At 43.6% G+C, this 17123-nt stretch overlaps 1 protein-coding gene across 25 annotated transcripts in view; it reads right to left on the bottom strand.

The window, feature by feature from the left end:
• The window catches only part of LOC105473938 (armadillo repeat containing 9), a 183919-nt gene that overhangs the window by 159118 nt on the left and 7678 nt on the right, over positions 1-17123 (bottom strand). For 20 of the 25 annotated variants that reach the window (XR_003016277.2, XR_011610113.1, XR_982588.2 and 17 more), the window contains exons 2-5: positions 16679-16770; positions 14243-14368; positions 7234-7404; positions 5451-5606 (exon numbers count right to left, since the gene is read on the bottom strand). Coding sequence is in view for 17 of the 25 variants with exons in the window: in XM_071073523.1 (XP_070929624.1) it covers positions 5451-5606; positions 7234-7404; positions 14243-14368; positions 16679-16729 (504 nt within the window). In the remaining 8 variants the exon portion in view is untranslated. Of the gene's footprint in view, positions 1-1081; positions 1415-5450; positions 5607-7233; positions 7424-14242; positions 14371-16678; positions 16771-17123 lie in introns of those variants that run through there. The other 5 variants (XM_071073524.1, XM_011728160.2, XM_011728166.2 and 2 more) reach the window with 5 other exon arrangements.

Genomic DNA, 17123 nt, shown 5'->3' with positions numbered 1-17123 from the left:
CCAGCTCTGTAACCTCCTCCACGCCTCCCACCCCCACCCAATCATTCTAGCCAGTATGTCATCTGATTTCTGGAAAAAATACTGCCAGATGAGCAGAAAGTTCCTTTTTTTTTTTTTTTTTTTGAGACAGAGTCTTGCTATGTCACCCACGCTGGAGTGCAGTGGCTCAAGGTTCAAGCGACTCTCCTGCCTCAGCCTCCTGAGTAGCAGGGATTACAGGCGAGCGTCACCAAGCCTGGCTAATTTTTGTATTTTTTTTTTTTGGTAGAGACGGGGTTTCACCATGTTGGCCAGGCTGGTCTCGAACTCCTGACCTCAAGTTATCCACCTGCCTTAGGCTTCCAAAGTGCTGGGATTACAGGCAAGAGCCACCATGCCCAATCACAGAGTTCTTATATTTTTAAAAAATTGTGTAATTCCCTTATACTGCATGATAACTTAAACATGTGTGTCATTATGGATTGAACTGTGTTCCCTCAAAATACATGCTGAAATCCTAACCCCTGGTACCTCAGAACATGAGGTCGTTGGGAATGGGGTCATTGCCGATGTAATTAAAGTTAAGATAAAGGTCACACTGGAGTAGGGTGGGTCCTTAATCCAATATGACTGGTGTCCTACAAGAAGAAGAAAATTTAGACACAGACACAGAAGGAAGACCGCCACATGATGATGGAGACAGAGACTGGAATGATGCTGCCACAGTCACAGAACCCCTGGGGCTACCAGAAGCTGGGAGGGGAAAGGAGGGATCCTCCCCTAGGATTCAGGGACAGCATAGCCGGCCAACACCTTGATTTCAGATTTGTAGCCTCCAGAACTGTAAGACAATGAATGTCTGCTGTCTCAAGGCATCTGGCCTGTGGTACTTTGTTAGGGCAGCCCTAGGGAAATCACCCGAGTGCTACAACTCAAGGTAGTCTATGCTCAACCACACAGAGAAGAATCTCAGGAAAGGACTGCTACATCTCAAAAAACAAAACGAAATGCTTGGGACATGCAGACTTCCAGTTAGATTGCTCTGTTGTTGACTACTATTTTGTATAACCAACAAATATGTGTTTTCAATGTAATTACTTACTTTATGATGCTCTGGTAATGACAGGGATGAGACTGAAATAAAGCCTCTCTGGACATGAGTCACTTATATTTTTTCTTGACCATTCTTACTTTTTCTGTGCTTTCAACTCTGAGAAGAAGAACATTTCCGAGCTGGGCGTGGTGGCTCAGTTTGTTAAATGAAGAGATGGTCAGAGATAGAAGGAAAATTAGAAGGAAAATTAGAGCAAGGAAGCCAAGGAGTTTTTTTTTGAGACGGAGTCTTGCTCTGTCACCCAGGCTGGAGCGCAGTGGCACAATCTTGGCTCACCCCAACCTCTGCCTCCCGAGTTCAAGAGATTCTCCTGCCTCAGCCTCCGGCGGAGCTGGGATAACAGGCATTAGCTACCATGCCTGGCTAATTTTTGTATTTTTAGTAGAGACGGGGTTTCACCATGTTGGCCAGGCTAGTCTGGAACTCCTGACCTCAGGTGATCCGCCCACCTTGGCCTCCCAAAGTGCTAGGATTAGAGGCGTGAGCCACCACACCTGGCCTAAATTTTTAATATGTTAAAGAAATAAAAGAGAGGAAGGAATGAGAGACTATAAAAATGTCCCAGCAAATTTGAATAAACAACAACAAAAAAAAACTTCTAATAAAGAGTTAACTGAAATTACAAATTCAATGAAAAGGTTAAAGAACGGACTAAACATACATAGCTGGAGGGTGAGTTTGTGAACTGGAAGGCAGATGGGAAGAGATCACCCAGAATACAGCCAGGGAGATTAAGAGAAGGAAAATATAAGATATTAAAATGTATGGCGAGCACAATGATGTGCACGTTCTTAGCACCACTCAGCTGAACCCTCGAATGGTGGCAGTGCATGCCTATAGTCTAGCTACTCGGGAGGTTGAAGTGGGAGGATCACTTGAGCCAAGGAGGTCAAGGCTGTAGCGAGCTATAATCATGCACTTCAGCCTGAGGGATAGAGTTTTAAGAGACTCCATCTCTTTAAAAAAAAAAAAAAAGTCAAAATGGTAAATTTTATGTTATGTGTATTTTATAATTTTTTAAATAAAAAAGACATGGAGAATATAATAAGTCTCATATACATTTAGTCAGATATCTAGGAGATAATAAAGAGAATGGTAATATACAGAGATACAAATTGAGCATTTTTCAGAGTTGTTGAAAGACACAAAACTTCACATCCAGGAAACCCAACAAATCCCAAGTAAAAATAGAAATCTATCCCTAGAAACACTGTAGGGAAATGATACAATCCCAGAGGCCAGAGAAAAGAGATGGATCACCTACAAAGGAACAGCAATTAGACTGACAGCCAACTTCAAAACAGCAGCAATGCGAGCTAGGAGATGGTGCAATCTAGCTAAGCTTTGTATCGTCAATGTACTAAGAGAAAATAACTGTAAACCTAGTATTCTAAATCCTACCTGAGAAAGCAATAAAGACACTGCAGTCAAACAAGAACTGAAAGAAGAGATCTTCAAGGAAAGGGGGTTTTAAAGACATGTACTTAAATAAGAGGAGACAACTATCCCAGATGGAAGGTCATTGACACAAGATGGAATGATGAACAAAAATACTAGTAGCTATAAGGGAAAATCTACACACACTGATTGCATAAAATAGTAAAACTTCCTAATTTGTACATTTAAAATATATAACTAAGATACTTGGCAGAAAAAAAAAAAAAAAAGCACATAAATTGCAAAGGGGATGAATGAAGTTAATGCATTCTGAGTTCCCTGAATGTTCTGGAAGAAAATAAAGATTAAATTTAGACTTTATGGCTGGGCGTGGTGGCTTATACATGTAATCCTAGCACTTTAAGAGGCTGAGGCAGGCGGATCATCTGAGGTCAGGAGTTCGAGACCAGCCTGGTCAACATGGTGAAACCCCATCTCTACTAAAAATACAAAAATTAGCCAGGCATGATGGCACGTGCCTATAATCCCAGCTACTCGGGAGCCTGAGGCAGGAGAATCTCTTGAACCCAGGAGGTGGAGGTTGCAGTGAGCCAAGATCGAGCCATTACACTCTAGCTCGGGCGACAAGAGTGAAACTCCATCTCAAAAAAAAAAAAAAAAATTGACTTTATTATGTATACATACTAAAAATATCTATGTTACCATTAAAAGAACATATGTAGACTAACAAAAGAAAAAAATGGAATAAAATCAATCTCCACGAATACAGATGGTCATTAAATTCCTTAAACCACCAGAAGCTGAACTCCATCTTGGAACACCAAACCTGAGTGAGTCAAGCTGCCAGCTGCAGCCTCTGCTAGGCCCCATCCCTGATTCTGCCAGCTCTGCTGCCACCTGGACCCAAGCTTTATCCATGCTGCTATGCCAGAATAGTCATGAACAGAATACTCAGGAACGGAAGTCTCACTGTGAGAAAATCTACCATCCCCTTCCAAGATTATTTATTTTTAGAAATCTTTAAATTTAAGGCCGGGCGCGGTGGCTCAAGCCTGTAATCCCAACACTTTGGGAGGCCGAGACGGGTGGATCACGAGGTCAGGAGATCGAGACCATCCTGGCGAACACCGTGAAACCCCGTCTCTACTAAAAAATACAAAAAACTAGCTGGGCGAGGTGGCGGGCGCCTGTAGTCCCAGCTACTCGGGAGGCTGAGGCAAGAGAATGGCGTAAACCTGGGAGGCGGAGCTTGCAGTGAGCTGAGATCTGGCCACTGCACTCCAGCCCGGGCTACAGAGTGAGACTCCGTCTCAAAAAAAAAAAAAAAAAAAAAAAAGAAATCTTTAAATTTAATTTTTAATTTTTTTAAATTTATTTTTATTATTTTCTTTGTTTTAATCCTCCAAGACATCTGAACCCTTCCAAATTTAACCACCTTCTTAATGTTTATTTCTTCAACTTTCTGGGAGAGGAAGTAGGTAAATCTAGAATGATCAAGAAAAAACAGCAAAAACTTCAACTTGGGCTACTCTACAAAAGGCCTGCTTTAATGAAAGCAGTCAACTAAGTAGCCTTCAGTTTAGCAGTTACTATTCAGGAGGGATGAAAGTTGTTTTACAGAATTATAACTGAACGGGATGCTGAAATGTACTAGGTTTTGGAAGAATTGCATCAGTTGCTGCTGAGTGACAGAGTGACCTGGGTGACAGAATGAGACTCTGTCTCCAAAACACAAACAAACAAGGCCAGGCGCAGTGGCTCACGCCTGTAATCCTAGCACTTTGGGAGGCCAAGGCAAGTGGATCACCTGAGGTCAGGAGTTCAAGACCATCCTGGCCAACATGGTGAAACCCCATCCCTACTAAAAATACAACAATTAGCCAGCCGTGGTGGTGCGCACCTGTAGCCCCAGCTACTCAGGAGGCTGAGGCAAGAGAATCGCTTGAACCCGGGAGACAGAGGTTGCAGTGAGCCGAGATTGCGACACTATACTCCAGCCTGGGCGACAGAGCGAGACTATCTCAAAAATAAACCATTTAAACAAACAAAACATACTCGTGTTAAAATTCATGGAACTATACATCCTAAAAAGTCAATTCTATGTGTGAGAATGTAAAAAGTTTAAAGTTGCCATTCGAGCAGGTGAGAATCCTTGCTTGCTGTAATTTTTTTTTTTGAGACAAGGTCTTGCTCTATTGCCCAGGATGGAGTGCAGTGGCACTCTTGGTTCACTGCAACCTTCACCTCCCGGGTTTGAACAATTCTTCTGCCTCAGCCTCCTGAGTAGCTGGAATTACAGGTGCATGCCACCACACCCAGTTAATTTTTGTACTTTTAGTAGAGATGGGGTCTCCCTATGTTGGCCAGACTGGTCTCGAACTCCTGGCCTCCAGTGATCCACCCACCTCGGCCTCCCAAAGTACTGGGATTACAGGTGTGAGCCACCGCGCCCGGCCAACTTTCTGTAACATTTTAACACTGGTACACATATGCCTAAAAACTACTTTTGTTTGCTTTGATGTATATGTAAAGGGAATCACATAGCTTGTCCTCTCTTGTATCCAGCTTAAGATTTCATCATTGTGTGATTTAGTTCATTCATTCTCATTGATGTATAATATTCCATTGTGTGAATATAACACAATGTATTTATGCATGCTCCTGTTGGTGTACAATTGGGTTGTTCCTAGTTTTTGCTATTACAAAGTGTTAATTACTGTAACTCTTCCAGATTTAATGTATGTACAAGTCGCAAACCACTGCTAGTACAGGATGGCAAAAACCAAACCTAACTAACCATCTAATAGAAGACTGACTAAAAAATTATGGCTATAACTAAAAATAATAACAGAAGCAAATTTTAGTTTTTTAAAGCATCATTCAGAAACCCCCAGCTTATAGAAGATAAAACCACAATGTCACCCAGGACCTGACACAAGAGTTAAAAGCTGGCACTTGCCTGGAAGAGTTCTTTAAATGACGGGTGCACCATAGGGTTGGGAACAAAAGGAAGGGCATAGAAAGGAAGAAACTCTGTGGTCTGGCTCAAGGCTGCCCCTTTGGTCTCCAGGTAGGTTTTGAAGTAAGAAATCTTTTCATCCAGCTCCTCTTTGTCCTGGAGGAAGGGAAAGCATTTGTTTGAGGTCTCCAGCTCAATGCCCAGTCCATCTGCTCACCCTATCCTCTCTCTGAGGCTCCTTCTGTCCCAGTCATGTCGCTGGCATCCCCTATCTAGCCTGGCAGGTGCGTTGTCTCTAGAATTCTACCATCCACCCTAAATTTCCCCCTTAATGAAACTTAGGAAGATCAGAGAACTGTATATACAGTTCAATATGCTGCTTTTTAACTTTATTATTGCCATTTTCTCACATCCTTAAAATTCTTCATAAACATTTTCAATGGCAGGACAAAACCTCATCTTGTCTATCACATTTATTTAACTAGTTTCCTCATTATTAGACAGACACATGGCTTCTACTTTTCAGATATAAATAAGTATCTGTCTGCATTCCCATGCCTCCAGCAGGAGCGGTTTCTAAAGGTTAACAGGCATTTCTTTATGGTGTTTGGAAACAGAAGCTTCCATCTCGCTCCTTTCCTTTCTTGTGCTAAGGCCTGGGCTCGCTCCGTGTCACTATTCCATGTGTATCCCAGGCAAGTTAGTTCCCCTCTCAGGGTTCTACCTCCTCTTGGCCCTCAATGAGAAAACCAGAGTTGGTGAATGTGGGGCTTTGCTCCCACACTGGCTCTACCAGTCATGGCCTTCACAGTCTCGTACACAGACTAACCTGTTCTTACAAACACATCTCAGTTGACCTATACTAGGAGGCCCTCTTTTGACCCCCAGACGTAAAAGAAACAGAAATACAAACAGAAAATGAAAATCTCCTGTGATCTTCCCTGGAAGAGTAATAACCTGAGGAACAGCCTTCCAACAACTACTACGATGTACGGTCCCGCTGCTCCCTCCACCACTGTCCCCACCTTTGGTGTTCTGACATTCTCATGCGTTCACATTGGTCCACAGGGCAGTAATTAATGCATGGGGTCAAATGCCAGCTCGCCTCTGTTGCCCTTCTGTCATCAAAGCTCAGCCACCCCAGCAGCTTGACACTTCAGCCCTCTCCTCTCTTCCCATCTCCAGCCCCATCTGGGAAAGGACTGCAGACACTAAATTCAACCTATCACTCAAAAGGACTTTCCACAAAGAGACGTACCCTTTTCCACGACTTAAGTTTAAATGTGTGTTCTGGCCAGACACAGTGGCTCATGCCTGTAATCCCAGCACTTTGGGAGGCCAAGGTGAGAGGACTGTTTGAGCCCAGGAGTTCAAGACCAGCCTGGGCAACATAGCAAGACCCTTTCTCTACAATAAATATGTAAATAATTTTATGTTCTAATATAGGGTCTAATATGCAGCTGAAATATGGATTCTCTTAGACATACATGTCTACAGACGAAATTGCCAAATAAACTTAATTTTGATGAGGTTTCAAAAACTTGAGGTATTTAGGAAAACAATATAGCTTTGATTACAGAAATTATTAAATCTCCATAAAAATTAGAATATAAGCTGCTGGGAATATGGTAGAAAATCACTCCTCAGGACAGAGGATGCCTGTACCTTGTAAGCAATATAACAAAACAGCCACATATAAAATCCACACCCATGTGGACAATGACAGCAAACACTGTTCCTTAACACACCATTCAGACCCACCCGCAACACCAGGTAAACCCACCGGTCTCCCCACAGAGTGCTTCAGAAGATAGATGGCAAAATGGATGTGGAGATAGAATTCCAGCTTCTGGGCAAAGGAGTCCCCATCTCGGACGGAACTGGGAATGTGCTCCTCCCACAGACTGAAGAACACCTTCTGGTCTCCGTCGTCAAATGCAGCAACAAGATCCTTCTGTGGAGAAGACATCAGACTACACCTCGTTGTAAATTTCAACACCCAAAATTCTCACAACTCACAACACCACAGATTTCCCACATACTCCTTTTCAGAGGTAAAGGATAGAAAAACAGAGATCCCACAGGATTCAAGCTCCTGAGCCTGCGATTCCTGCAGACCAATCCTGGTTTCCCACACCTTTGCAATATCTAATCTGGGCACTATGAAGAACACACAAAACATTTAAGGTCTTTGAAACAGAAAGAATCAGGCATAGAACAAAGACTTGGGGCCAGAGAACTCACGGACACGTAAATATACTGAAGTCACCCTTTGGACCTGCTGACCCACAGCATGCAACTGACAAAAACTATCCAGACCGAGTCTAGCCGGGCCTCCCAGGAACAAACCTCACATGCACGGAAGGTTGCTGACAGCATTGCTCCACGTCCTGGAGTGGCCAGGAGCCCACACACACTGACCCAGTCAATCCTGGGCCTAGGCAATAGCACTGCCACTTGCCCCACTGCTAGAAGCACACCAGGCTGAGATGGAGCTGAAGGAAGACCCCAATATACCATAAGGTGACTGTCCATGCCTGCCAGCTGCAGCTGCAGCGACAGAGAAGGCTGGAGGTGGAGGAAGGAGCACCAGCTCAGTGCCGTTTGACCTGGGACAACGACAGCGTCATGATTTAGCATGCACTAGTTGAAAGAATTCTGGAGAAAGGAAGTGGCAATTATCACGTCACCTGTCTCACAAGGAAGATAATTCACCTGTCACAAATACCTGTGGCATAATTTTGTGGATTTAAGTAAAAGGCAGAAGTGAAAGAACTTCCTAAGAGTCTAAAACAATGCAGCTGCTACTGTTCTTTTTGTATCGAATGCCCAAGATATTTGGACTTACATTTTATGCTCAACTGCAACAGTGTTTCTGAGATTGGATTTTCTATAGAATCCCCAATTCCGGCCGGGCGCGGTGGCTCAAGCCTGTAATCCCAGCACTTTGGGAGGCCGAGACAGGCGGATCACAAGGTCAGGAGATCGAGACCATCCTGGCGAACACAGTGAAACCCTGTCTCTACTAAAAAAATACAAAAAACTAGCCAGGCGAGGTGGCGGGCGCCTGTAGTCCCAGCTACTCGGGAGGCTGAGGCAGGAGAATGGCGTAAACCCGGGAGACAGAGCTTGCAGTGAGCTGAGATCCAGCCACAGCACTCCAGCCTGGGCGACAGAGCAAGACTCCGTCTCAACAAAAAAATAAATAAATAAAGAATCCCCACTTCCCCACCCAATACCATTGTTACTTACCACCATTATTGGCCTTTGTTCTTTTATACTTCTAAAAATGAGTTCATGGGTGCAGTGGCTCACACCTGTAATCCCAGCACTTTGGGAGACCAAGGCGCGTGGATCATGAGGTCAGGAGTTCAGCCTAACCAACATGGTGAAACCCCGTCTCTACTAAAAATACAAAAACTAGCCAGGCGTGGTGGTACATGCCTGTAATCCCAGCTACTCCAGAGGCTGAGGCAGGAGAATTGCTTGAACCCGGGAGGCAGAGGTTGGAGTGAGCCGAGATTGTGCCACTGCACTCCAACCTGGGCAATAGAGCGAGACTCCATCTCAAAAAAAAAAAAAAAAAAAAAAGTGAGTTTACATGGCCGAGCATGGTAGCTCACACTTGTAATCCCAGCACTTTGGAAGGTCAAGGTAGGCAGATCATTTGAGCCCAGGAGTTCAAGATGAGCCTGGACAACATGGTGAAACCCTGTCTCTACTAAAAATACAAAAATTAGCTGGGCGTGGTGACATGTGCCTGTAGTCCCAGCTACCCGGGAGGCTGAGGTGGAAGGACCATCTGAGCCCTGGAGGTAGAGGCTGCAGTGAGCTGAGATTGCACCACTGTATTTAGCCTAAGCGACAGAAAGAGACCCTGTCTCAGAAAAAAAAAAAAATAGAAAAACGTTTACAGATAATTTTCCTGCAAAATTGTCATTTTTAAAAATTACTTGTTTTATCTGTTTATAAGCAAATTTTCTAACATAAGATGGAAACGTATAGAGAACAAATAATGTAACAGTGTTTGGTTACACATATGTCAAAGATGTTGATTGGTAAGGAATCCTCAAATCTGAATATTACAAAAATGTTCACTATGTCATGTGATCAAAAACTGTCTCTGAATACTGCCTGATGCTGGAAGGTGCCGGTTACATTTCAAGTAAACTCAGAATTTTTCTAATAAGCCCTACAATGAGCATCTACCTCCTCAAGGCTGGCTCTTCTGTTCCTCCTGGACACAGGCAAGGGACAGTCTGTTAGCAGCTGTGGGTGGGGGTTGCCAAAACAAAGCACAAGCAGCTGAATACAGCCACCTCTTGGAAGAATTTGGGGAAGGTGGCCAGAGACCCGCATGCTTGTTAATGACTGCCACAAAGGTGAACAGATCCTCCTGGGGCAGTGCTATGGGGCCAGGCTCACCCCCACGCTTGCCTCTGCCAAGGTCCCAAGTAAGCCCTGTGACCATTCCTGAGAAGGCCTTGCCACGAGAAGTGCGGTGACCAAGAGTTCTCTGACTGTGTGACTGAGGTGAGCGCAGACTCTTGTGAAATGTTATGGCTTAGAGAAAAGATATTTTCTTAACATGGCTTGGCAGAATCCACAAGTCAAAAGGCCCATCTACAGTTTGTTCTAAGGTCTCTATTTGTAGATCTGAAACCACAAACCTTTGCTGTCATCATAATCACCTCTATCATCCTTCCTAACTCATGACTCATATTCTGTACCTGGAAATGGTCCCTGAGCTTAAAATAATACCCACACATAAAAGAATCCACTATTAAAACTTACAGTCACAAAATATTAGTGATGTTCTATAAACTATGATCAAAGCAGAATCAACAAGATGAGAAAATGTGTACACCATCAATAGGAACTTGTAAACACACATGCTTCTTACATCTCACAACAATGTAAACATACTTAACACTACTGAACTATACACATAAAACTGCTGGGGGAAACTCACTATTTTTTGAGTTCCACTAAAAATTAGCATATTTTGCTCAACCTCAGTTCTAGATGTATTTTTTTCTTCTTCTTTTTAAATTTTTTCCCCACTCTTCTTCACTCAAACCAGACATTTCATTTGGGAAATCTACCATAGTGGGGGACACAGCTGTTGATTGGATGAGCAGAAAAGAAATGTTTGTGACATCAGAAAGGTTCAAGGTCTTACAAGTTATATAAAAATGAACCTGAAGACATCAGAGAAATACAAATCAAAACTATGACAAGATATCACTTCAAACCCATCAAAATGGCTAATATTTTAAAAACACACAGAGAGAAAATAACAAGCATTGGCAAGGAAGTAGAGAAACTGGAACGCTTAAGTACTGCTGGTGGGAATGGAAAATGGTACAACCACTTTGTAAAACAGCTTGGCAATTCCTCAAAAAATTAAAAATAGAGCTACCATATGATCCAGCAATACTTCCTGGTATACATCCAAAAGAACAGAAAGCAAGGCCTTAAAGAGATACTTGCACACCCACGTTCACTGCAGCACTATTTTTTTTTTTTTTTTGAGAAGAAGTCTCGCTCTTGTCCCCCAGGTTGGAGTGCAATGGTGCAATCTTGGCTCACTGCAACCTCCGTCTCCCAGGTTCAAGCTATTCTCTTGCCTCAGCCTCCCGAGTAGCTGGGACTCCAGGCACTGGCCACCACGCCCGGCTAATTTTGTATTCTTTTTTTTTTTTTTTTTGGGTAGAGATGGGGTTTCACCATGTTGGCCAGGCTGGTCTTGAACTCCTGACCTCAGGTGATCTGCCCACCTCAGCCTCCTAAAGTGCTGGGATTACAGGCATGAGCCACTGCACCCGGCCCTAACAGCATTATTCTTAATACCCAAGAGGTGGAAGCAACCCGAGTGTCCATCAATAGAAGAACAGATAAACAAGCTGTGGGGTGTGTGTGTGAATACGTACCAGAGAATATTATTCAGCCTTTAAAAGGAAAGGAAATCTTGTCATATACCGCAACATGAATGAACTTTGATGACATTATGCTGGATGAAATAAGCCAATTACAGAAAGACAAATACTGTATAATTCCATTTATAGGACATATCTAAAGTAGCCAATTCATAGACAGAAAGTTAAGAATAGTGGCTGCCAAGGCCTAGGGGGAGGATAAAGGGAGAGTTGTTCAATGGGGACAGAGTTTCATGTTTGTAAGATGAAAAATTCTAGAGATCCGTTTCACAACAACGTGAACACATTTAACACTACTGAACTGTACATGTAAGAATAGTTAAGAGGAGACATTCTATGTTATCTTTAATCACAATTTTTTAAAAAGACCTGAAGAGACATTTGAGTGTTCTCAGATGCAGCTGGAGCTGAAAGGCAACAGGAACCCAGTTGGAAAAGTGTACAGCAGCCGCCTCTGGAGGGACCCGACAAGCAAAGAAGCTTCACGACACAGGGCCTGTCGGCCTTACCCTGTATCGTCACATAATCTGGTCACGTGTGAACTCCACAAAAGATTCTCACTGTTCTGCTAGTTAGGTATTGAGGATTTGCTACATTCCTCTCAAATGGTAGCTTTAATTAACAGATGCTCACATACACTTCCCACGTGTAGGGTAAAGGTCTTTTTCTCATCCAGAAAGAACCAGGGAAGCCAGGTGCTGCGGAGTGAAGCTGATTCCCCGAGGAACACACTTCACTCTAAGAACCTGTTTTCGCCTCTAATAATGACCGTATTCTTCTATGTTCTGAACATATCTCCCTGGGGAAGGGGGTGCCAGGGAGGTCTGGCTCCTGTAGCATCCACAGAAGAGTCTGTGTTGACAGAAAGCAGCAGCAGCTCAGCATCCAGGGGCCTGCGGCCTGAAGGGGAGCAGGCAGAGGGTTCAGCCCTGCCTTGAGCTCCACAGGCCACTTCAAAAGAGCCCCTCTCTCAACAGTGCCCATGCCAGGCCACTAGGGAGTCAAGTACTAGGAGAAAACCAGCGGTGGCTGCCACCTGAACTCCGGCTACTCAAGGGGCTTGCAAGCCAAGCCTCAAATTATTTCTGGAAGTAGGTATGTTAAAATTTAAAAATCTGTTGAAGTAATAATGCCAGGTGCAGTGGCTCATGCCTATAATCCCAGTGCTTTGGGAGGCTGAGGCGAGAGGATCACTTGACATTGGGAGTTTGAGACCAGCCTGGGAAACACAGCAAGACTCTGTCTCCACATAACTTTTTTTTTTTAATTATAAGAATAAAATAGACCAGGCATGATGGCTCACATCTGTAATCCCAGCACTTTGGATGGCTGAGGCAGGTGGCTCACCGGAGGTCAGGGGTTTGAGACCAGCCTGGCCAACATGGCAAAACCTTATCTCCACTAAAAATACTAAAACTAGCCGGGCATGATGGCGTATGCCTGTAATCCCAGCTACTTGGGAGGCTGAGGCAGGAGAATCGCTTGAACTCAGGAGGCGGAGGCTGTAGTAAGCCGAGATCCTGCCACTGCACTCCAGCCTGGGCAACAGAACGCAACTCCGTCTCAAATAAATAAATAAATAAATAAATAATAAAATCATCCAAAGGTGAAACATGCTGTCTCGGGAAATGGTCAATGGAAATATTCTAGGTGAACTGATTACTTATCTGGCATATTACAAATGAGATCGAGACATCAAATAATGGTTAAAATAATGACTTTTTTTTTTTTGGAGACAGGGTCTTACTCTGTCACTACAGCTGGAGTGCAGCAGTATGATCATGGCTCAACGCAGCCTTGATTTCCTGGGCTCAAGTGATCCTCCTACCTCAGGCAACTAAGCAGCTACAACTACAGGTGCATGCCACCACGCTTGGCCAATTTTTTATTTTTTATAGAAACGAGGTTCTGGCTAGGCGTGGTGGCTCATATCTGTAATCCCAGCATTTTTGGGAGGCCAAGGCGGGAGGATCACTTGAGGTCAGGAGTTCGAGACCAGCCTGGCCAACGTAGTGAAACCCCATTTCTACTAAAAATACAAAAATGAGCCAGACACAGTGGCATCTGCCTGTAATCCCAGCTACTAGGGAGGGTGAGGCAGGAGTATTGCTTGAACCCCGGCGGCAGAGGTTGTGATGAGCCGAGATCGTACCACTGTACTCCAGCCTGGGCTACAGAGTGAGAGATTCCGTCTCAAATAAAAAGAAAAAGAAACGACGTACTACTGTGTTGCACAGGCTGGTCTTGAACTCCTGGGCTTATGCGATCCTCCTGCCTCGGTCTCCCAAAGCGCTGGGATTACAGGAGTTAGCCACCATGCCCAGCCAAGGATTTTTAAGTTCCCTTCTAACCCTGAGAGTTGAGGTCTGTATAATCTCCCCTGCAGCCCACTGGTATTCACAGAGTTGCTCAGACTTCCTTTCATAGACCCACCTCGTCAGTCTCACTCTTGCTCCCTGTTCCCTCCAACCTCCCCAAGCTAGAATGCAAATGCTGTACTGGCAGGGGCTGGATTTCGTTTGTTCACTGTTGGATCCCCAGCGCCTAGAATTAATAACCTGAAACTCCTCAGGAGGAAGGCTACAATTGTCTCAGTTCCTAAACATTGCATGTTTCTTCTTTTCCTTCTTCCCAAGAAATGTTTGTGAAAGATCTTATATGGCTACACATTTCCTAGGGAGGGTACAGAGATTTAAAATGACATTATTAGTTCATCTATAAACACTTGTGCAATCTAAAGTAACTCTGAGCAGGTGCTCAGAAACTATTCCAGCACTATCCAATGGCAGCATTTTCCACAAGCTGGGAGCATCTTGAATTATCTACAGGGATGAAAAATAAGCAAAATGTTACCTGAATTGTCAATGATTTGGAGTCTCTGAAAGATCCACCTACTGTTTTACACAATGGTTTTCCTTTTATTTTGCATTCTTTTGAAAATGTTTTCAAGGTGTCTTCAAATTCAGCAAAATCTAAATACTATAAAAAATAAATAATTCAATTAAACAGCAAAACAAACAAATAATCTAATTTAAAAACAGCCAAAGGATCTGAATAGATATTTATCCAAAGAAGACATTAAAAGGACCAGCAGATACCTGAAAAGGTGCTTAACATCACTAACAATCAGAGAAATGCAAATCAAAACCACACAGACATAATTCCCTCACACCCATCAGAATGGCTATTACAAAAAAGATAAAAGATAAAAAGTGTTGGCAATGATGTGGAGAAAAGGAAACACTTGCGTACTATTGGTGAGATTGTAAATTGGTACAGCTATTATAGAAAACAGTATGGAGGTTCCTCAAAAAAATAAAAATAGAACTACTGGCCGGGAGCAGTGGCCCACGCCTATAATCCCAGCACTTTGGGAGGCTGAGGTGGGCAGATCACAAGGTCAGGAGTTCGAGATCAGCCTGACCAACATGGTGAAACCCCATCTCTACTAAAAATACAAAAATTAGCCGGGAGCAGTGGCGGGTGCCTGTAGTCCCAGCTACTCAGGAGGCTGAGGCAGGAGAACTACCTGAACCCGGGAGGCAGAGCTTGCAGTGAGCTGAGATCACACCACTGCACTCCAGCCTGGTGACAGAGTAAGACTCCATCTCAAAACACACAAACAAACAAAAACAGAACTACCAGATGATCCAGCAATTCCATTTCTGGGTATAGACAGAAAGGAAATAAAATCAGTATTTCAAAGAGACATCTGTATCTGCATGCTCATTGCAGCATTATTCATAATAGCCAAGATATGGAAATGATCTAGGTGTCTATCAATAGATGAATGGATAAAGAAAAAGTGGTGTCAGGTGCGGTGGCTCACGCCTGTAATCCCAGCACTTTGGGAGGCCGAGGTGGGCAGATCACAAGGTCAGAAGTTCGAGACCAGCCTGACCAATATGGTGAAACCCCGTCTCTAATAAAAACACAAAAATTAGCTGGATGTGGTGGCGGGGGCCTGTAATCCCAGCTGCTTGGGAGGCTGAGGCAGGAGAATCACTTGAACCCAGGAGGCAGAGGTTGCAGTGGGCCGAGATCACGCCACTGTACTCCAGCCTGGGCAACAGAGTGAGACTCTGTCTCAAAAAAAAAAAAGAAAAGAAAAGAAAAAGTGCTATAGGCCAGATGGCATGGCTCATGCCTGTAATCCCAAAACTTTGGGAGGCCGAGGTAGGATTGCTTGAGCCCAGGACTTTGAGACCAGCCTGGGCAACAAAGCGAGACCCCATCTCAGATAAATAAATTTTTAAAAGAAAATGTGTTATACAGGTAGGGTGCAGTGGCTCATGTCTGCAATCCCAGAACTTTGGGAGGCTGAGGCAGGAGGATTGCTTGAAGCCAAGAGTTCAAGACCAGCTTGGACAACAGAATGAGATCCTATCTCTACAAAAATTAAAATAAAACCTAGCTGAGCATGGTCATGCACGCCTGTAGTCTCAGCTACCCGGGAGGCTGAGGCAGGCAGACTGCTTGAGCCCAGGAGTTCAAGGCTACAGTGAACCATGATCACACCACTGCACTCCAGCATAGGTGACAGAACAAGACCTTGTCTCTAAAAAAGAATTTTAACGTAAATTTAAAAATATATATATATTCACCATCACACCACCAAATTCCAACTCTGCATTTGCATGGTGGGTGCCTCATTCTTGCTCCAGACCCATGGCTCTCGCAACCTACAGATGGTTACTCACCCAGTTAAGCAGCAGCAAGCACCAACCATTTCTTTAGCACCAGAAAGTTTAAGGCCTGGGCCCTACTTGTCAAAGCTTTTAGTGTAGGAAACCTAGGCCATTACCAGACAATGAGTTAAAAAAATTATGATGCATCTACTCAATGAAACACTCTATGGCATTCAAATGTCTAGGGCAGATCATAGGCAGATGTTCATGCTATATTATTGTTGGCAGATAAAAAGCAAGCTACAGAACAATGTATCATCCCATTCTGCAAAACAAACTACAGGCATATGAACATATTTTTACTATTCATAGAAAGAAGTCTGGGAGGGAAATTTCTTTTTTATATTTCTGTAGTGCTTGAATCTTTTACCATGGACATGTATTGTTTTTATAATTTTCTTTCAAGGGACTTTTTAAGTGACTTTAAGATCTGTTTAGTTATAAAAACAAAATGTAAATGCATGGAATGTTATATAATACAAAAATAGCTCCAACATAACAATAGAAGAAATACTACAAGGCACTAAACAGTTGGTTGCATTTTAAAACACAAGTTTTCTAGATGTTTCTCTGTGACCTCTGTTTTGTGTAATATACCTACCTCTCTCACTAGTCCAAGTAATTCAGATTCATGAGCCAGAATGTCCCCCATATTGAACTGTTACTGGTAATTAATTCTCACAGCAAAAATCTCTAGAAGGCAAAAATATAAGAGCTTTCATTTCAACCACCTGTGAAACCACAAAAAGGTGGTTGTGGTGAGCAGAATAATGGCCCCAAAGACATCCATGCCCCAATCCCCAGAACCTGTGAATACGTGAGGTTACACGGCAAGGGGGAATTAAGGCGCAGATGGAATTAAGGTTGCTCATCAGCTGACCTTTAAATTGGGGGATGATCCTGGATTACCCAGGTGAGCCCAAGGCAGTCACAGCAGAGGGAGGGGGGCAGACGGAGGCAAGAGCGTCAGTGTCAGGATGATGAGATGTGAGAAAGACAACAGCCACTGCAGGCTTTAAAGGGGTGAAAGGGGCATAAACCAAGGA

This window comes from Macaca nemestrina, chromosome 11 (assembly GCF_043159975.1).
Source record: "Macaca nemestrina isolate mMacNem1 chromosome 11, mMacNem.hap1, whole genome shotgun sequence".
Classification (NCBI taxonomy): Eukaryota; Metazoa; Chordata; class Mammalia; order Primates; family Cercopithecidae; genus Macaca; species Macaca nemestrina.
Note: the sequence above shows the minus strand (reverse complement) of the source record. Positions and strands in the feature narration are given on the sequence as shown.